Raw genomic sequence first — 21,904 nt, 5'->3', positions numbered from 1 at the left:
TGCGTACGTAAGCCCCCCTGATGTGTATGTGTTGTGTCTAACCTCCCCCCACTGCGTAACCCTAAGTAATATATCTCCGGTCAGCCTTACGGAAGCATGGATTCCTGAAGGAGCGACACGATGCTACCTCGACCACGCTAGCGACGTAGGCAATCTGATCTGATCGGGAGGCCAGCCCTACAACGCGCGCGATAATTGGCAATTTGCTAATTGATGACGGCTTCGACAAACCGGACAAAAAGGCCTGGTACGATGGCTGAGGAGCATGGGTCTTATGGTGCCGTGAAGGGGGCCATCGGGAGAAATAGGAGAATGCGTTGGAAGGGGATAGAGGCGGAGGCCTGCTGTTGGGAGAGATGAGTTTCAGGTTTAGGGACGAATGAACTGGTTTAGATCCCAGGTGGCTCTTCGAATTATTGGGTGTCAAATTTGGTTTCCTTGGTGCCGTTCTACTCTATCTTTGGGTCGCTGGTTATGCAGCCAGGGTGTCGCGGATTCAGCTTAGAATATCTTGTGGGGATCCCGAGTGGTTGGTTGATACGACTGGCTTATTGTATGGTTGGTTAATCATTCGTTATGAAATTTCTGCAATTATTAATATGGTCATAGGCTATGATTGTAATTGCAACCTGGCAATCTTTCGAAAAAGGACTCGCCGTAAAGACCATGCGCACACATCTGGGTATATGTCCTCCAAACGCCATCATAACCGCAAATTCGTAGAAATTCTGCCTACTTGTATTCTTGCCTGACATACCTAGAGGTAGACAGGACTTGTCCTCCGTTTCCACTCACTTCCTACTAAATATCTGCCATTATGCTCGAGTAAAGTTTGTTAAAGCCACTCAATGACACTTCCTTGCCAAATATATGGATCAGGATGAACCCGAACAACAGGGTCTGCTATTCTTTAGTCACTGGAGAGTTCGAAGAAGAAGCTTAGTACTTTCGGGACTTACTTCGGAATCCAACTTTGTAGGCGTATGCGAGGTCAATGACCCAATGTTCCCAGCGGATCAGGCCAGGCTTCAAGCCATGCTTGAACTCGAAATAACTAAGCTAGGGGTTTGTGAGTAGTGATATAATGACTTACTTGGTTAAGGACCCCCTACCTTCTCTAGAAGCTTTTCATAATCTTCTAGTTCATAGGACCATAAATTACGCCCCGTGACGTTGGAAATCTTGAACATGATCTGGAGGCGGATGAGGGAATTTCGTTCAGACCAGGCATTCAACACATCATGTAGGAATTCAAGCCAAACCTTCCCGCTCCTGACATACGCATTTTCGCCGAGGGGGATCTTGATTTGCACGAATCGAAGGTTCTGCAAGGTAGACTGGCTAATGAAATTGAGTAAGGAGAGAGGTGCTGGGTGGCCCATGATCCATGGCGGGATACGGTCGATAACGAAGGGCTGAAGGTAGAGGAGGCTTAATGCTTCTCGCGTAATCTGTTTGCATAGAAGCAGAATAGTAGGTGTCCTAAGGATGAACTTAGAAGAATGTGAGAGTCTAGGGTTAGTAGAACGTGGTCGTAGTTCGATCTTTGATATGGCTTTCTCCCTTTGGTCGTAGTAGTAATCGTATAAGTTCCGGCACGAGGGATAGTCAATAGCATATTGATATATAACATTACGTATCTCGGGCGGGAAACTTGTTAGGAAGGAGTAATAAGGTTGATGAGAGTTTCGGCGTGGATCCGGCTCTATTGCGGGGCTTCTGAAGAGGAATGCCGGAAGGGAAGCCAAGGCCGAAGTTCGATCGGCCTCTGAAATGTGGAGTATCACGGGTCTCGGAGACGGCATCTCAGAAATGAACTTAGCCCGGGCGACTGGATCTTTAGATGCCTTCAATACTTTGTGGCGGCCTCGATGTTGTATGACCCTCCAATCATCAAGCTTCCTGCGGTTCTCATCCTTAGCCATGATGATGGCGAGCCCGAAGGTTGGCGTCAGCTACAAGGACCACAGGACCACACGACTATGACTCTATCTCAATGAAAGCCGGGATAAGGTAGCCAGGCTTCCTGGTAGTCAATAATCGCGACACCTGACCACATCACACCATATGTGCCTGGCCTGAGCGGAAGACAGTATGTTGATATTCCGATACTGGTTCTAGTTTGCTAGGTAAGGTAAGTAAAGCTGAGACCCAATTAGTGGCGTTCGAATTGAACCTGATCAACTTGCCAGCCTCACTTTTACCAGCCACTGAGCCACGCACGTATTGTACAACAAACAATAGTCAAGTGCCTACAGTACTACATGTAGTTGGTACGGTGCGTAATTTAAAGTTTACCTGAGTACCCAAGTACTATGCATCAAGCAGGCAGGCAGCAGGAAACTGGCAGGTGCAACTGTGCCCAAGCTCAGCTCGAATTCGAAATATTATTTTAGCTGTGAGCGAATCTTCAGATGATAAAATAGCAGAGTTTCAAGTAAGAGCTTGTTAATGATATGTTTAAGCAGCTGCTAATGGTTATTCCTCGATGGTATTTATCTACCTACCTGTATATAAATATCAATATCTTATAAGGCTGAGAGATGTCTACCTATATTCATTGTAGATGTTCCCAGAGGAAATAAGCAAGCAAGCCATAGAGCGAGATAGGATAATTGCTTTTTTTTCTCAAAAATTTATTGCCTAAAATTTCCATGTAGCATGCGGGTATGCACAAGACAGATGCATATACATGATTAGGCACGTTCACAGTAATATCGACAAGTCGTTTTTGACTTCATACCCAGTACAGTTTATACCTGTACATGCGCAATGGTTAATGTACACGTCCTGGAACGGAGTGCATAGGCAGTAGGTACCTAGTAATGCGCGTCTGTTACACTTAGACTGCAAGTGGGTTAATAATCCGTTAAAACCAATGATCTCGATGCATACGGACTTTATAAATCGATACGTGGATGTAGCAAACTAGTACCTACATAAGAGGAGACACGGGACACATCAGCTGGTACCTGCCTCCAGGTAGGTAGGCCTTTGGAAACCTTCAGAATTAAAGAATGTATTCTGGAAAAGGGACTGCGTACTTAGAAGCATTATCGTGTTATATATTTAATCTCATGAAATGTTTATTAAGGTTATTTTTATTCCATCTTAATATTTAAGAAACAACCTTGGGAGTGTAGACGTTGCATTACGTAGGTATTTTTATGTCTCTTACCTAAGTCGAGTCTCTGGATTAAAACAAAACTTCGAAATCTTATTGGCGCAGCTCACTACTAGCGTTCATTAATAGGGAAGAAAAAAACACTATTAGCGGCACCTACTCAGTTAGGTGCTAGGTCACAGTGCTCGCACCAAGTACCACGTACAACTGTACCCGCTGTTTAAAAATACCTACCAGTGAAGTTTAGGTGTTGGGTCAGATCCTTACGTGTACACTCATCATGTATTTTAAGGTACAAGTGATGACTGTTTTCTCTTAGCTAGATGAACAAGTTGTCATAGTCATATCGGGGCCTCGGACCTGGAGCAGGTGCGCTACAAAGTTGTGCTGTCTTTCTTGGCGAAGGCAGTTGCATTTCGTTGCATTTCTCACCCTCCCCCCGACGAAAAACCCCTCCGTCGTTTCCTCGATTTCTTTTTCCTGCCTTAAGACTTTACACACTTAACTTGGTTTAGCTTAGTGCGCTTCTACTTTCTACAAGAAAAGGTAGATCGATCTTTTTACACACTCCATCACACTTCCTAGTCTTCCCGTCTTCCCACCGAGTTTCCCACACACACAAAAAACAGAGCGCGCTGTGTTGAGACCCGAAATCCACATCCAATCCACACACACATCGATTTCTCTTCAACCACACCCTCGCCTGTTCCATCCGTTTCCCACCCTAGCTTCCCTTGTTCCCTTGTTTAAGCCCTGGCAAGCCTGGTGAGCCTTATCATGTTGACCGTGTCGTGATATTTCCACACCCGCCACATTTTCTCCCCCTACATTATCTTAACGACCTTACATATTGTATCTGCCATTACCGGCCAGGGTTAACGGGTTGACATCACATCGTGCCCATCCTAGCTTCTAGCTTGCTAGTGCTAGGCTCACTGTCGTTGTATTCTGGGTCCCCTCTGACAATCTTCCTTTCGCCTTTTGTTCATTTTGGTCCATAGCGTTTGTAGTCTTTTGTTTCCCGATTCCCGTCTTCCGGTTTCCTTTCCTCCCCTCCGTCATGTCCGCCTTGGGCCAGGCCGGGTCCAACTCCCATACCCATCCGGGCCTGACCTTTCAGGTCAACGGACTCAGACGCGGATACCAATCTTCACATTCGTCTACGCCGCCTAAACCTTCCCCGACGCCGCAGCAACACCAGTCTCCATACCAAACAGCTCAATATACTCCTCAGCAACCTCCACAGGCCGCCTATGCGCAACATATATTTCAGAGTACTACTCCGTCTCCGGTACCTAATGTCGCTAGCATACCAAATCTCTCGAATTTACAAAATGGCAGCTCGAGGCACACCCACACCCCGGCTCAGGCTGCTCAGCACGCGCAAGCTACCGCGCAGGCCGTCCGCCAGGTTCAACAACAGCAACAGCAGCAGCATCAGCACCAACATCACCCGCATCCGCACCCGCACCCGCATCCACAGCATCAACGCGGAAGCCAGCAACGTCAGATGCAGCCTCAACCGGGCCCTTCTTCCTCAATGGCATATCTTCAACAGGCCATGAATCAGTCTGTCCAATCCGTCCAACATGTCCCGCAATCGGTGCCTCAGCCAGTACCAATCCCGCACTCTCAGCCGATGCCTCAACAAGTTCAACCCGTCCAGTCGCAAACCATCCAACAGGTTCCACCACCCCAACCTGTCCAACCGAACGATAGTAACTTGATATCTCCTAATCCTCCGCACCATCAAGCCCACCAACCTCACCAACCTCACCCACAAAGTCACCCGCAGGTCCACCAGCAGGCACATCAACAACCGCACCCTCAAACGCTGCCTCAAACGCTCCCTCAAGTTCACCAGCAGCCACCGCCGACATTACAGCCTCAACCGACTCCGCAGCCACAAAACCAACAGCCACCAGTTTCTCGGCCCGAACCAAACGTACCGCCCGCGGAATCGCATCACGATGATATGGATATGGATAGTCAGGCAGACTCGGGAGAAGGGGATAGTCATATTTTGCCTAAGCTCATCGAAGGGACCCCCTTCGTTCCGAGGACACCGATGGGTGCGATGATGTCCGCTCCCCCCGAGGGAGGTAGTTTTCCTGGTCTTGATGCTGTTCACAAGCATGTGCTAGCGTATTGCACGTCGGTAGGATATGCTGTAGTGATTGGTCGATCGAAGAAGACTGTTCCGGGATTGAAGAAGGTTCTTTTCGTCTGTGATCGTGCTGGGAAGCCTCCAAGTCGGGTTAGTCCTGAGCATAGGAAACGAAAAACATCCTCTCGCAAATGTAATTGCCAATTTGGATTTTTCGCCATCGAGCAAAGAACACAGTGGACGATTCGTTATCGTCCCGATCAATCTCATCTTCATCATAATCATGGTCCTAGCGAAAGCCCACTCTTACATCCGGCTGCGAGGAAGTTAGACAGTGAGATGGTGGCTGCCGTCAAAAATCTTAAGGAGTCTGGTAAGTTTAGCTTAAAAGCCGCGACGGAATATTATATTGACGCTTATAGGTATTGGAGTCACCCAAACTTTAGAGATTTTGCAACAGCAGAATCCTCATGTCCCTTTACTCCCTAGGGATATTTATAATGCCCGTGCTGCCATCAATAGAAACCCAGAGAAGGTTGAGGCAGGTATCGCTGAACAGCGACCAGCGATATATAGTAAACCTGCTACGTCTCCCGAGGAACGCATACGATCGGACCTCCGCAGGGAACTTGCTCGAGCTAAAGAAGAATTGGCCAAGGTTAAGGATGAAAGTAAAAAGGAGTTGGATGATTTGAGGGAGAAACTGCGGGAGAAGGACAAAATTATTGAAAAGTTCGAGATGTTTATCGACATATGCAATCAGCGGGTCATGGTTCAGAGGGAGAGACTGAACGATACTGGCGAGAGCAACGGTGGGCAAAACGGTCCGAGCAATTAAAGGGGTCTACCGGATGCATCATTAAAAGGGTTTCCAAAAACAGTGAGACATGTGAGGACCGGGTCTGGTTTATTCAAGGGAAGCATAGGCGTCTCTAGGGCTACGACTGGGACTGATGGCATACAACGGGGTCTGGAGTTTTATTTACAAGGTTGCGGTTTTGTCCGCGGAGGGATCTAACGGAATGTCAACTTCGCATCTGACCTTATGACTAGGCATGAAGAGGTTTGCTATCTACTGGAAAACGGAAAATATAGACTTGGGGGTTTTATTCATGTCCAGCGGATTCCATGAAGTGAATTCTTGGGGAAGTACTTCTATCAAGCATATACATCGTGTCGTGCGCGCTATTCGATTAAGTATTATTTTCGGGGCTATAGACGATGCTTTGAATTAGGCCGTTTGCTGTTGTAGAACATGGGACAACATTCAGGTGTACTTCCTATTACTAAGCGCGAGAAAAATGTTATTAGCGAAAATCAAGATTGTAAAATCGCATCTAGCTAGATAAAGGAAGCCTTAAGTTAGTATTCAGCCTTATTGAGTGTACCCTGGAATTCTTACGGTAGAAGTGCATCGTCAGAGATATCGTACGCCTTTCCTTATAAAGATTATTATTATAGTTGAAGAACAATAACTACCTGCCTGTAAGTTGTGTTTCCGAAAGAGAAAGAAACGGGGGAAGTTTACACATTTACTAATGCTAGGTAGTATGAATGTATTCAAATAGTGGTTAGCAAGGTACCTGGCAGTGACAAATCTGCGAATCTGCCATAGTAACGTTGAAAATGTATATCCCGAAGACAGCTATAGACAGGGGTAAACCTCACAGTCCAGACCATGGACAAGAAATATGCAGCTGTACAATGTAAGTAACATGTAAGTTATTCTCATATAAACGGGATTATGGCCAAGTACTTAATTTACAAACTTATTACTGCAACTAGAATACAATATTTTAGCCCTCTGTAACCCAACTACTACTTTTGTCTACCATCGACTCCTATTGATGAAGGTTTTGGTTTAGAAAAGGCAAAACAAGGTGGTGTCTTTTCATCATATCCTACCTTGCTCCTTGCTTTGTTCTATGTACTTACGTCATCATAAAAACGGCGAGTTTTAATCCTTCACAACTTCCTTTTTACCGTTTTCACCATCTAACGAATTGATATGTCCACAGGATACTCTTTTCGGAGCAAGAGTTTACGCAACGTAAGGAACAAACTAGAATATTCATCATATCAAGTATATATGGTTTACTCGCTTCATAGTAATATGTATCTGAATATAAATGAATAAAAATGACTAAGATTAAAGCACTTTAGTAGAGGTAGACTGACAATCTTGATGGATATTCCCCCACGGCTAATGTTGTACTAGGAAGGGCTAAATCTTTAGGTGTCCAGCTGTTCGTCGATAGTGGAGTGCACATGCGCAGTTAAAGACGGTGAACCCAATCCCTCAAGGTTTGAGAACATGTTCTATCAGGTACAGCATCTGGCCATAACCCGATGCTGAATGCTGTCTCTCACACTGGAGTTGGTTGAAGAGAATCATGCAAGACATAATGTCTGTAACTGATGAAACAGGGGCTACTCTCATCAAAGAATTTCAGGATCGGAAAGATAATTGGGTTGAAAGTTGGGATAAATGTGTCAGGGGTTCCAAGAACACATTTAGGTGGCCCAAGCATCTCTAGTGCATGGGTACGTAGCATATAGGTGGACCACTCGTCGTGGCATTCCGTTTATAGATCCACTTTAGATCAGCAGTATGGCCAATCAAATGATACGGTGATTAGATACGTAAATTATCCCCACATGTAATTCTGCATTAGGTACCTAGCAGTCGCGACCCCGTTGGTGTACTTCGCGTAAAATGTGAAATGACTGGTGACTGGTAACATTGAACATTAGAACTTCAAAAAAGTTATCCCTTCTTTTTGTACTTGTGTATTACCATCATCCCCAAAATAAGCACATCGACGATACAGGTCGGGAAACACACCGTGACAAGGTTCCTCTACGGTTCTCACGCTCATTTTCGCCTTTGTCCTTTTTTGCTACGACCTATCTAATTCGCATAGCATTTCTGTAATCACTACTACGAGCTCGTGTTTCTCCTGAATCCCGACATCGTTCCCTACTATTCCGTATTCTAAGAGATGCGACCGACCCTGTAGAATTCGATCAAGCCTTCAAGTCAAATCGCCACGATGGAGGCCGTGGCTTCTCCTTTGGGCCTGCAAGGTCCTACTACGAATGGAATATCGCCTTCGTCATTCATTACCATAGATCCAGCTTTGGTGGTTGAATATTTGGCCTCCGTGGTCACTATCGCTCTCGGAGCCACCCGAGATGAGCTCGAACGTCCCGACAACCTCCTCTCACGAGAGAATCACGACGACACTATACAGCGATGTAGCCGATTTGCGACCGATGCCCAGGTTGCTCTGTACGTTCAGAAGGATGCGAAACCATCAAACGAAATGCCAGATGGCCCGGTTGATAATGGTATGTAGCTACTGCAACATTGTACTCTGATAATAGCCTTGCTAACCCCCAATTTCTAGTCCCCATGTCATACACTTACACAATCACGTCCGAGATATCTTCCTCACCGACGACGATAGCCTATCTTGCGCTCCTCAAACGCCCCCAAGCCATCGACCCCTCGCTGCCGTTAACCTCGCAGATCCAGATCCAGACACTACCTGGTACTGCTTCACTTACTAATCTTGTTAGTGAACAAGGTCCGACTGCTTCTCCTTTCGAGATACTTCATTCTATTCTCCACAATGCGCTGGCGCCATATTTTGATGCCAACACGAAGACCTCTCAAGTTGCAAATGGTGGGCGGAATCGAGCAGACGTGGATGCAAAGACGGGTATCCCTGTAACGAAGAAGCGCATGACGGAGCTTGAGCTGAGCTTGCTACACCTCCAACAAAATGTCGAGATTCCCGAGCTGTCTCTTTCGTTTCATCCCGTTGTCCAGGGTGCCTTGGAAGATGCTGGTGGACGCAATATACGGCCTAGTACCGATATGATATCCGCCAACCTTCTCTCGGATAGTACATTCATGAACAACTTGCAGTCGACGGTAAACAGTTGGATTAAATCGATACAGACCATCACGAAACTAACTCGAGACCCCGTAACGAGAACTGCGACGCAGGAGATTAACTTCTGGCTGTCCATGGAGTCCGCGCTGGAAGGCATCGAGACCCAGCTGAGGAGTGAAGGGGTTACGCTAACTTTAGAGATCCTGAAGCATGCGAAACGTTTTCAGGCTACTGTCAGTTTTACCGCCGATACTGGTCTGAAGGAGGCTATGGAAATGGTGCAGAAGTACAACCAGCTTATGCGAGATTTCCCTCTGGATGAATTACTCTCCGCGACCTCGTTACCCAAGATCCAGGATGCTATCGGCCAGATCTTTAGCCATATGAACAAGAAGATGAGGTTCAGCAATTACCCCATAGCACGGACTTTGCATTTGGTCGAGGCTATTTCGGCGGATCTTGAAGAGGTTATGCACCGTCTTCTTCCAGGCTCGGAATTGGTTGACCTTGATTATAAGGACTTCAAAAGCCTTATGACTACTGCTGACGAAATCTTCAAGTCTTGGGATGCTCAGATCAAGGATTTCACCAACATTGCTAGAGAGACGACACGTAGAAGACAAGAAAGGTTTATCCCTATCAAAGTGAACCCGAAGCATAGTGAGCTTCAGGCTCGACTCAAGTATATCGATACCTTCCGAGACAACCACGAACAACTGCAGAGGACGATCGTTAATGTTCTCGGCCCGAAGTCGACTGTCAATGGCATTAATGAGGAGACGGCCGGTAACAACGTTGCCCTTGTCGAGGAGATGGGCGACGTAGACGCCGTTGAAGAAGTCCAGCAAGCTTGGGAAGCATTGAAGCACGTTGACCTGCTTGATGTTTCTCCCGAAGGCACCCAACGATGGGTCAAAGCAGAGAACACCTACAATGAACGAACCTCTCGAGTTGAAAATTCTATTATCGCCAGATTACGTGACCGCCTTGCAACGGCAAAAAATGCGAATGAAATGTTCCGGGTTTTCTCCCAGTTCAATGCACTCTTTGTGCGACCCAAGATTCGGGGCGCCATTGCTGAGTATCAGAACCAACTCATTGACAATGTGAAGCAAGCTATCTCAGGGCTTCACGAGCGCTTCAAGCAGCAGTATGGTCACTCCGAGGCTCACGCTATGGCCCAGCTTCATGATTTGCCCCCTGTCTCTGGTGCCATTATCTGGGCGCGTCAGATCGAGCGACAGCTTGATAATTATATGAAGAAAGTTGAGGATATCCTTGGTTCCGATTGGGCTCTTCATACCGAGGGCCAGAAACTACAAACCGAGAGTGAATTGTTCAGAAAGAAACTCAACACGGCAACTATATACAAAGCTTGGATTGAGGATGTCCAGCGTAAACAAATCTCGATAGCTGGTAGGCTCTTTAACATCAACAAGATTAGAGCGGCCAACAATGCGCTTGATCTCTCGGTGAACTTCGATGCCCAGATAATCGCACTTTTCAAAGAGACTCGTAACCTCGGCTGGCAAAATTTCAATGTGCCTCATGCGGTAAATAATATCGCAAAGGACGCCAAGAGAGTGTATCCGTACGCCGTGAGTTTGATGGAAAGTGTGAGAACATTTGCGCAGACAACCAGACAGATATCGGAACTACCTGAAGTCTCCATTCTGTTAAGCGGCTATCAGAACGACGTCCATGTTCTGGTCGCGAAGGGTGTACCTTTGAAGTGGGAAACATTCGTTAACACCTGGGAATCGTACCAGAAGCCTTCGCTCGCTAATGGCAGTCTTGAACACACGATGGGCCGTAATGGTGAGACTAAGCACGTCTTGTTCGTCCGGGATTTTGCTGCTGCCGCTTCCCTTCTTCAGACGAAGACCGTTACCCTCGCAAATATTCACCTCAACGTTCAAAAGGCTTTGGCAGAATTGGCCACCTGCTCCTACGAAGCGTCGGAGTTCGAAGCGCGTCTACAAGCGATCCAAGCGGCCGTTGATCAACTCAACTTAGAGCAATACGTCAATCTTGGCTTTTGGGTGGAGAGGATGAATGAACGAATTAAGTTAACTCTGCTCACTCGCCTTCAACATGCGGTCTCGGCGTGGATCGAGGCATTCGAAGATGACACGCCGATAGATCGTATTGAGGCCAACCGACGAAAGCAACTAGCGCCAATTGGAGAATCTCTCAAATCTGATGCTCCTCTCATGAGGCACTTGATTCACGAAATTACGATGAAGAATCAGGTCATCTATTTAGACCCACCTCTGGAATTCGCGAGAGCTAGCTGGTTCTTGCACTTGCACAACTGGATAGGCATTGTCTGTAACCTCCCAAAGATTAAGGCCTCCAGATACCAGATGAGCTTAACGTTAAGCACCGTGGTTCATGAAGAAGCTCGTTTTAATGACCTTCCGAGTGATTGCACCGATATACTTAGTAGAGTCTATACCTCAGTTGAGAAAAAGTTGCATGGTATCGGCGAATATGTCGACAAATGGTTGCAGTTTCAATCTCTTTGGGATTTGCAATCTGAACAAGTGTACGAACTTCTTGGTGATGAGCTCTCTAAATGGCTGCAGTTGCTGCAAGAGATTCGAAAATCTCGTGCTACATTTGACACCACCGAAGTTAGCCGCTCATTCGGTCACATTACCATCGACTATGAACAGGTCCAGATGAAAGTCAACTCTAAGTATGATCAATGGCAGCAGGAGATCTTGGTGAAATTTGCGAGCCGGCTTGGCAATCGTATGCGAGAGGTCAATGCCGAAATAGAAAAGGCCCGCAGAGACCTGGAAGGACAGAGCCTTGAAGCGACTTCGACTGCGATGGCGGTCCAGTTCATCACCATTGTTCAAAGTTGCAAGCGCAAGGTTAAGACATGGGCTCCTGAAGTTGAGACCTTCCGCCAAGGCCAATCCACCCTCGTTCGAAACCGATACAATTTCCCGAACGACTGGGTCGATGTTCAACAGGTTGATTCTACGTGGGAGGCTCTCAACGAACTTCTAAACAGGAAGGCAAAAATTGTCCAAGACCAGACTGATGCTCTGAAGGCCAAGATCGTCGCAGAGGACAGGGTGGTGATAGACAAGATAACCGAGATTGCCACACAGTGGAACGACGAGAAGCCTGTTTCAGGGACGATTGCCCCTGATGTTGCGTCTGCCACTCTCACCTCTTTCGAAGCCAGAATCACCAAATTGCAAGAAGAATTTGACATGGTGTCTAAAGCTAAGGAAGCGCTCGACCTCCCCGCAAGCCCCGAGTCTTCTCTTTCGACCATTCTGGAAGAAGTCCAAGACTTTAAGTCCGTCTGGGCTGCTCTGTCAACTATCTGGAAGAGCTTAAATGAACTTCGTGAGACTTTGTGGGGAAGTGTTCAACCCAGAAAGATCCGAAGCAGCATCGATGGCTTGATTAAGATGACGAAGGAAATGCCAAGTAGGATGCGACAATATGCCGCTTTTGAGCATATTCAGAATATCCTCCGCCAGCTTCTGAAAGTGACTAGTCTCCTCACTGACTTGAAGTCAGAGGCCATTCGAGATCGACATTGGACGAAGATCTGGAAAGATATCAAGCCTGGGCGACGATACTCCCCTGTTTCCATGACACTCGGAGACGTCTGGGATCTGAACCTCGTCGCTACCGAAGTTATTGTGAGAGACATCATTACGCAGGCTCAGGGTGAGATGGCACTAGAAGAGTTCTTGAAACAAGTGAAGGAGACCTGGAACAATTATCAACTAGATCTTGTGCCATATCAAAATAAGTGTCGTCTTATCCGTGGCTGGGATGATCTTTTCGCGAAGTGTAGCGAGAATCTAAACTCGTTGCAGGCGATGAAACATTCGCCATATTACAAAGAGTTCGAAGAGGAGGCATCGTCTTGGGAGGACAAGCTGAATCGCGTCCACGTACTGTTCGATGTCTGGATTGACGTTCAGCGCCAATGGGTATACTTGGAAGGTGTCTTCACCGGAAACGCAGACATCAAGCATCTCTTGCCAATCGAGTCATCCAGATTTCAGAACATCAACAGCGAATTCATGACTGTGATGAAGAAAGTGTACAAACAACCGATGGTAATGGATGTTCTAGGTATCACTGGGGTGCAGAAGTCTCTCGAACGTCTTGCCGAACTGCTCAACAAGATACAGAAAGCGCTCGGTGAATATCTCGAGAAGGAAAGAGTGTCGTTCCCTCGTTTCTACTTCGTTGGTGACGAGGACCTGCTGGAAATGATTGGTAATAGCAACGATACTTTGCGTATTGCTAAACACTTCAAGAAGATGTTTGCTGGTCTGACTGGGCTGGTGATGGACGACGAATCGATCATTTCAGGATTCACTTCAAAGGAAGGAGAAATTGTGCGACTTAAGAAAGAAATCTCGTTGGCGAAAGTCCCCAAGATCAATGATTGGTTGGCTTTACTTGAGAATGGTATGAAGGTCACCTTAGCTGAACTTCTTGCCGAAGCTGTTGAGGTATACACTCCCTTATTCGAATCGGGCGAAATTAGCCCGGATACCTTGAACGAATTCATGAACGCCTTCCCCAGTCAGATTGTGGTGTTAGCTACCCAAGTAGCTTGGACTACAGCAGTAGAGCGATCATTGAATGAAGGTGGTAAGACGCTGCAATCCCTCTTTGAGCGGGAGGTCCAGGTTCTCAGACTTCTCGCCGAGACTGTTCTTGGCGACTTGGAGGTGATACAAAGGAAGAAATGCGAAGCTCTTATCACGGAATGTGTTCATCAGCGAGACGTTATCGAGAAGCTAGTGAAGCTCAACGCCACTGCACCGACACATTACATGTGGTTACTACAAATGCGATACGTCTATGCACCCGAGGGAGATTACCTAGAACGTCTCCATATCAAGATGGCAAATGCCAAGCTCAACTATGGCTTTGAATACTTGGGTGTTCCTGATAGACTGGTCCGAACTCCTCTCACCGATCGTTGTTTTGGAACCCTTACCCAAGCTCTCTGTCAACGACTTGGTGGTTCTCCCTACGGACCTGCAGGTACTGGAAAGACGGAATCAGTCAAAGCCCTTGGTGTCCAGCTAGGCCGCTTTACTCTTGTCTTTTGCTGCGATGACACTTTTGATTTCCAGGCCATGGGTCGTATTTTCCTTGGTATTTGCCAGGTTGGAGCTTGGGGTTGTTTTGACGAGTTCAATCGTTTGGAGGAAAGAATTTTATCTGCTGTGTCGCAACAAATCCAGAATATCCAACTTGGTCTTAAACAGGGCGCGGAAGACGACAAAGCCCAAATTGAATTGGTCGGTCGGCAACTCCACGTAAACGCCAATACGGGTATCTTCATTACGATGAACCCTGGATATGCCGGTCGTTCCAATTTGCCTGACAATCTCAAGAAGCTGTTCCGTAGTGTTGCAATGTCGAAACCGGACAAGGAACTTATTGCTGAGGTCATGCTTTACTCTCAAGGTTTTAACCAAGCCAAACAGCTCTCCAAACAGACGGTTCCTTTCTTCGACCAATGTTCCGCAAAGCTGTCCAAGCAAGCACATTACGATTTCGGTCTCCGTGCCCTAAAGAGCGTACTGGTCAGCTCTGGTGGCCTCAAACGTGCCCGGCTCACAAATAGTGACGGCAGCATTGGTTCCGAGGAAGTTGTGGAACCTGAGATCATTGTACAGAGTGTTCGAGAGACCATTGCTCCAAAGCTAATCCGAAGCGATGTGGAGATTATGATGGCAATCGAGGGAGAATGCTTCCCAGGTGTTCAGTATGTTCCTGCCAACTTAGTGGAACTTGAGGATTCAATTCGTCGTCTCGCAGCAGAGAGACATCTTGTGGTCAATGACATTTGGATGACCAAGGTCCTTCAGCTCTACCAGATTCAGAAGATCCACCATGGTGTGATGATGGTGGGTAATTCGGGAACTGGAAAATCTGCTGCATGGAGACTTCTCCTAGATGCGCTTCAAGAAGTGGAGAAAGTCGAAGGTGTCTCTCATGTTATCGATTCTAAAGTCATGTCAAAGGAGGCACTATACGGAAACTTGGACTCCACTACAAGAGAATGGACCGATGGTCTATTTACCAGCATACTGCGAAAGATCGTTGACAACCTTCGTGGAGAAGACTCCAAGCGCCACTGGATCGTATTTGACGGCGACGTTGATCCTGAATGGGTTGAAAACTTGAACAGTGTCCTCGATGACAATAAGTTACTTACTCTCCCTAACGGTGAGCGTCTCAATCTGCCACCTAATGTCCGGATCATGTTTGAAGTCGAGACTTTGAAATATGCTACTCTGGCAACTGTCAGTCGATGTGGTATGGTCTGGTTTAGCGAGGACACTGTCACACCAAGCATGATGGTCGCCAACTATCTCGATACTCTCAGGACCGTGGCATTCGAAGATTTGGATGAGGATACGGCTGCTGCCGGCCAGAGTCCCGCGAAGACTCTCCAGATTCAGAGCCAAGTTGCCGATCTACTCAATGCTTATTTGTCGGAGGAGGACTTTATTCTTGCTGCTCTAAAGCAAGCCGAATCTTACAATCATATCATGGAGTTCACCGTAGCTCGTGTCCTGACAACCTTATTCTCTTTACTAAACAAGGCTGTCAGAGATATGATCGAATACAACGCCTCTCACGTCGATTTTCCTCTGGACCCGGAGCAAATCGAAACTTATGTCTCGAGGAAGTTATTGCTCGCTCTAGTCTGGGCGTTGACTGGCGATTGCCCTCTCAATGATCGAAAGATATTCGGAGATAATGTTGGGGCTTTGGCAAGCTTTGGATCACCGCCTCTTGACGGCACCAGCTCTCTCATCGACTTCGACGTCATCCTCCCTAGAGCTGAATGGACGCCGTGGCAGAACCAGGTCCCTACAATTGAGGTCAACACACACTCAATCACGCAAACAGATGTTGTTATTCCCACATTGGATACTGTTCGCCACGAAGATGTGCTCTACTCTTGGCTTGCCGAACACAAGCCTCTTCTACTTTGCGGTCCGCCTGGATCTGGTAAAACAATGACTCTATTTAGCGCACTTCGAAAATTGCCCAACATGGAGGTTGTCGGTCTCAATTTCTCTAGTGCGACTACCCCCGACCTACTGATCAAGACTTTCGAGCAATATTGCGAGTACAAGAAAACTCTGAACGGGGTGATGCTATCACCTACCCAGATTGGGCGATGGCTTGTGATCTTCTGCGATGAAATCAATTTGCCAGCACCAGATAAATATAACACGCAGCGAGCTATTTCGTTCCTTCGTCAATTAGTGGAGCACAATGGCTTCTGGCGGACGTCCGACAAATCTTGGGTGACACTGGATCGAATCCAATTTGTCGGCGCCTGCAACCCCCCAACTGATGCAGGTCGTACGCCAATGGGCGCCAGGTTCCTGAGACATGCACCGTTAATTATGGTCGATTATCCCGGCGAACTGTCTCTCCTTCAGATCTATGGCACTTTCAACTCCGCTGTCCTGAAGATAATTCCGGCGCTACGTGGATACTCCGAGCCACTCACCCAAGCAATGGTTCGCTTCTACCTAGAATCTCAACAACGATTTACGCCTAAGATCCAGCCACATTACGTATACAGTCCTCGTGAATTGACTAGGTGGGCCCGTGGCGTGTACGAGGCCATTCGCCCATTGGAGACACTTTCTATTGAAGGACTAATCCGAATTTGGGCACACGAAGCCCTACGACTTTTCCAGGACCGTTTGGTTGCAGAGGACGAGCGACAGTGGACTGACGAAGCTGTCCGACGAATCGCATTAGAGTTCTTCCCTACAATCGACGAATCTAAAGCTTTGGGTGGCCCAATCTTATTCTCCAATTGGCTTTCCAAGAATTATGTCCCCGTTGATCGAGAACAGTTACGAGACTTTGTCAAGGCTCGTCTTAAGACTTTCTGCGAAGAGGAAGTGGATGTTCCACTCATTTTGTTCAATGATGTGCTCGAACATGTCCTTCGTATTGATCGTGTCTTTAGACAACCGCAGGGTCATTTGATATTGATTGGCGTCAGTGGAAGTGGAAAGACGACACTTTCAAGATTTGTCGCTTGGATGAATGGTCTCAAAGTTTTCCAGATCAAAGTCCATGGAAAGTACTCCGCCGAGGACTTCGATGAAGATCTACGGGAGGTTTTACGCCGCTGCGGTTGCAAAGGCGAGAAGATCTGCTTTATCATGGACGAATCTAATGTCCTTGACTCCGGTTTCTTGGAGCGCATGAACACCCTTCTTGCTAACGCTGAAGTCCCTGGTCTTTTCGAAGGTGACGATTTTGCATCCCTTATGACGGCTTGTAAAGAAGGCGCACAGCGACAAGGTTTACTGCTGGACTCTCAAGAAGAACTATACAAGTGGTTCACACAGCAGATTGTCAAGAACTTGCACGTGGTGTTTACTATGAACCCACCTGAAGATGGTTTATCCTCCAAAGCTGCTACTAGTCCTGCTTTGTTCAATCGTTGCGTGCTCAATTGGTTTGGAGACTGGTCTGACCAGGCGCTCTTCCAGGTCGCTAATGAGCTTACTCATTCCATCGATCTTGATAAGCCCAACTTCGCGGCTCCTGATACTATTCCTGTTGCATATCGCGGTCTTAACCTACCTCCTTCCCACAGAGAAACAATCGTCAATTCCATGGTTTATATCCATTATTCTCTACAGCGCTTCAATAGCAAACTTCAGAAACAACAAGGCAAGGTGACATTCCTCACCCCGCGCCATTTCCTTGACTTCGTCGCTCAGTATGTCAAGTTATACAACGAGAAGCGGGAAGATCTAGAGGAACAGCAACGCCATCTAAACGTTGGACTTGACAAGTTAAGAGACACGGTCGAGAAAGTCCGCGATCTCAGGGTCAGTCTAGCTGAGAAGAAGACCCAGCTCGAGGCAAAAGATGCAGAGGCCAATGAGAAACTGCAACGCATGGTTGCCGATCAACGGGAAGCCGAACAGCGCAAAGGTGCTTCACTAGAGATCCAAGCAGCGCTTGAAAAACAGGAAGCAGAGGTTGCCACTCGAAAGGAGGTTGTTTTGAACGATCTTGCAAGAGCTGAGCCTGCTGTTGAAGAAGCTAAAGCTAGTGTCAGCAACATTAAACGACAGCACTTGACTGAAGTCAGGTCTATGGGTTCTCCACCCCAAGGTGTCCGACTTGCGATGGAGTCGGTATGCGCATTACTGGGTCACAAGATCGCCGATTGGAAAGGCGTTCAAGCTGTGGTGCGACGTGATGACTTCATTGCGAGTATCGTCAACTTTGATAATGAGAAGCAGATGACCAAGACCCTGCGAACGCTAATGCGGACCAAATTTTTGAACCACGTCGACTTCACATACGAAAAGGTTAACCGTGCCAGTAAGGCATGTGGTCCGTTAGTTCAGTGGGTAGAGGCTCAAGTTAACTACTCTGAGATTCTCGACAGGGTCGGTCCTTTACGAGATGAGGTGGATCAGCTTGAGGAGCAAGCCCTCCAGACGAAGGCTGAAGCAAAGGCTGTCGAAAACACCATCATCAGTCTAGAGCAAAGTATCGCCACTTACAAGACTGAATATGCTGCTCTTATTAGTGAGACCCAGGCCATTAAGGCCGAGATGTCTCGCGTTCAATTCAAGGTCGACCGAAGCGTAAGACTACTCGACAGTCTTTCCTCAGAACGTACTCGTTGGGAGGATGGAAGCAAGTCGTTCGAAACTCAAATCAGCACTTTAGTTGGAGACGTCCTAGTTGCTGCGGCTTTCTTGGCCTACAGCGGTCTTTATGACCAGACCTTCCGAAAGTCAATGATGGAAGACTGGTTGCATCAACTACACCTTTCCGGGATCAACTTTAAGCCGCACAATCCCGTTACCGAATACTTGTCGACTGCTGATGAGCGACTTAGTTGGCAAGAAAACACCTTGCCTGTTGACGATCTTTGCACAGAAAACGCCATCGTCCTTAAGCGCTTCAACCGATACCCTCTTATTATCGACCCTTCTGGCAGAGTTACCGAGTTCCTTCAACGCGAGTGTAAGGACCGTCGTCTTACTGTGACTAGTTTCTTGGATGATTCTTTCACCAAACAACTCGAGAGTTCTCTCAGATTCGGTAACCCGATTCTCATTCAAGATGCCGAGCACCTGGACCCCATCCTTAACCATGTCCTCAACAAGGAGTATCAAAAAACAGGTGGTCGTGTACTCATTCAACTTGGCAAGCAGGAAATTGATTTCTCGCCTGCGTTCAAGATTTACTTGTCGACCAGAGATCCGTCTGCTACATTCCCACCCGATATTTGCAGTCGAACTACCTTTGTCAACTTCACAGTCACGCAGAGCAGTCTCCAGACTCAGTCCCTTAATGATGTCCTGAAATCCGAGAGACCGGATGTTGACGAGAGGAGATCCAACCTCATCAAACTCCAAGGCGAGTTCAAAGTCCATCTTCGGCAGCTTGAGAAGCGTCTTCTTCAGGCCCTTAACGAATCTCGTGGCAATATTCTCGATGATGACAACGTCATCGAGACTCTTGAGACTCTCAAGACAGAAGCTGGTGAAATCACGGCTAAGATAAGCAATACCGAAGGCGTAATGGCTGAAGTAGATGAGATCACATTGCAGTATAGTATCATTGCGCGATCGTGCAGCGCAGTCTTTGCTGTTCTCGAGCAATTGCATTATCTCAATCACTTCTACCAATTCTCGCTTCAGTACTTCCTAGATATTTTCCACTCTGTTCTTCACGGCAATAAGCACTTGACAGGCGAGACAGATTTCAATGTACGCCGAGACATTATCATCAAAGACTTATTTGTGACCACATTCAAGAGAACAGCTTTGGGTCTACTACAGAAGGATCGAATCACTCTGGCTATGCTCCTCGCTCAAGCTTCTCCTTACAAGATGGACAAGGGCCTAATCGATGTCATACTTGACGATCGTATCGAGGGCAAAGATCTCTCTACTGAAATCGACGCGAAAGATGAGACTTTTACTAGAGCCAAGAGGCTTGGCGTATTGAAGGACAAGCTCGATCAAGTACCATCCGCCGCCTGGGAAACATTTTTAACAGAAGAATTAGCCGAGAACGTTATCCCCCAGATTTGGGATTCGAATACCCCTTCATTTGATCAAGGGTTACTCTCGCTACTCCTTGTCAAGCTCTTCCGCCTCGACCGTTTCGTCCCAGCTGCAGAGCGATTCGTCGCGTCTGTCTTTGGGGCTGAATTATTCGATATTGTGGACGATCTCAAAGAAACTATCAGCCAGGTCCCTTCAACTCGCCCCATCTCGCTTGTTTCGAGCCCTGGCTTCGATGCCAGCTACAAGGTGGACAATCTAGTCGAGAGAACGCGTGTCAGATGCACAAATATTGCCATGGGATCAAATGAGAGTCTTGCGAGTGCGGATAAAGCTATTAGCAACGCAGCGCAGGTCGGATCTTGGGTTTTGATCAAGAACGTTCATCTCGCACCTACTTGGTTACAATCCCTGGAGAAGCGCATGGAATCCTTGAACCCGCACTCTGATTTCAGGCTATTCTTATCGATGGAATCTAGCCCTAGGATTCCTGTTAACTTGCTTCGCGCATCTCGTGTGCTTATGTACGAACAACCAGCTGGTGTCCGCGCCAACATGAAGGACTCTATGTCTTCTCTTACAGATCGAGCTACGAAAAGCCCCGTGGAGCGCAGCCGATTATATCTACTGCTCTCGTTCTTACATGCTGTCGTTCAAGAACGTCTACGCTACGCACCCAACTTGGGCTGGAAGGGTTTCTGGGAGTTTAATGATAGTGATGTAAGTTACCTACCCTTTGAAAATATGTTTGACAACAACTAATCTTACCTTTTCGTAGTACGAATGTTCTGCCTTTATCGTGGATACATGGGTGGAATCTGTGGCACAAAGCCGCTCAAACATTAATCCACAGAATATCCCTTGGGACATGATCCGCTACTTGGTCCGTGAGACATACGGCGGCAAGATCGATGACGAAGGCGATTTCAATCGTTTAACAGAATTAGTCAACCAATCTCTTACGCCAGCAGCATACGAAATCGGGCACAAACTGGTGGAAGGCACGGAGAAGGATGGGCAGGAAGCGAGCCTTGTGGTACCGTCTGGCACTTCGCTACAAGAGTTCATGGCGTGGATCCAGAAGTTACCTGAGCGCGAGCCACCAACTTACTTGGGTCTGCCTGCCAACGCAGAGAAACTACTGTTGGTTGGGCTCGGTAGAAGCCTGATAGGAAACGTGAAGAAGGTGACGGAGTTATTGGATGAGGGAGAGCAGCTCATGGGCGAGGTGTGATATGTCTGAACAAGACTATGGACGTTGTTTCTTCATTGAGGAGTTTGGTCTTTTTTTGCTACAGACTTCGAGATTACAACCCTTCATACCCTGATACCCCCTTTTAGTTTAGATTGTTACCTTTTTTTCCCTTCTATTAATTACAGGTGTATAAGTTACACCATACGCAAAAATTAAATTGTTGCCCAATTACCTAGTACTTTTGTGAAATGCCTTTTCCGTCTAATCCTTCGATTGGTGAATGGAAATGTATCATTTTAAGGGCTTTTGCTCTGAGTGACGACACGTCGGGCACTGACATCATTTTCTGTACACTGCACAGATCTGTACGTAGCAGAGTGGTATTTGTTTAGCGGCTCCGACTATGCATGTTTCCATTGCTCAACACCCAATCAGACAAATCGTATTTCAAATAATAGAGGCTAAGTGTTCCCCTCGTTGTACATA

At 47.1% G+C, this 21,904-nt stretch overlaps 2 protein-coding genes across 2 annotated transcripts; one reads left to right on the top strand and one right to left on the bottom strand.

The window, feature by feature from the left end:
- Positions 1-458: 458 nt before the first annotated feature.
- On the bottom strand, positions 459-2,237 carry GGS22DRAFT_153035 (uncharacterized protein). Its single transcript, XM_047959780.1, has 3 exons — positions 1,113-2,237; positions 960-1,059; positions 459-900 (listed from the first exon to the last, which is right to left on the bottom strand). The coding sequence occupies exons 1-3, from the start codon at positions 1,923-1,925 to the stop codon at positions 836-838; spliced, it is 978 nt and encodes a 325-aa protein (XP_047822895.1). The 5' UTR covers positions 1,926-2,237; the 3' UTR covers positions 459-835.
- A 5,750-nt stretch (positions 2,238-7,987) lies between these two features.
- On the top strand, positions 7,988-21,656 carry GGS22DRAFT_66811 (cytoplasmic dynein heavy chain). Its single transcript, XM_047967736.1, has 3 exons — positions 7,988-8,582; positions 8,642-20,943; positions 21,002-21,656. The coding sequence occupies exons 1-3, from the start codon at positions 8,285-8,287 to the stop codon at positions 21,455-21,457; spliced, it is 13,056 nt and encodes a 4,351-aa protein (XP_047822894.1). The 5' UTR covers positions 7,988-8,284; the 3' UTR covers positions 21,458-21,656.
- Positions 21,657-21,904: the final 248 nt, after the last annotated feature.

The sequence above is a fragment of the Annulohypoxylon maeteangense genome (assembly GCF_022496945.1).
Source record: "Annulohypoxylon maeteangense strain CBS 123835 unplaced genomic scaffold GGS22scaffold_2, whole genome shotgun sequence".
NCBI lineage: Eukaryota > Fungi > Ascomycota > Sordariomycetes > Xylariales > Hypoxylaceae > Annulohypoxylon > Annulohypoxylon maeteangense.
This window is presented reverse-complemented; position numbering and strand designations above follow the sequence as displayed.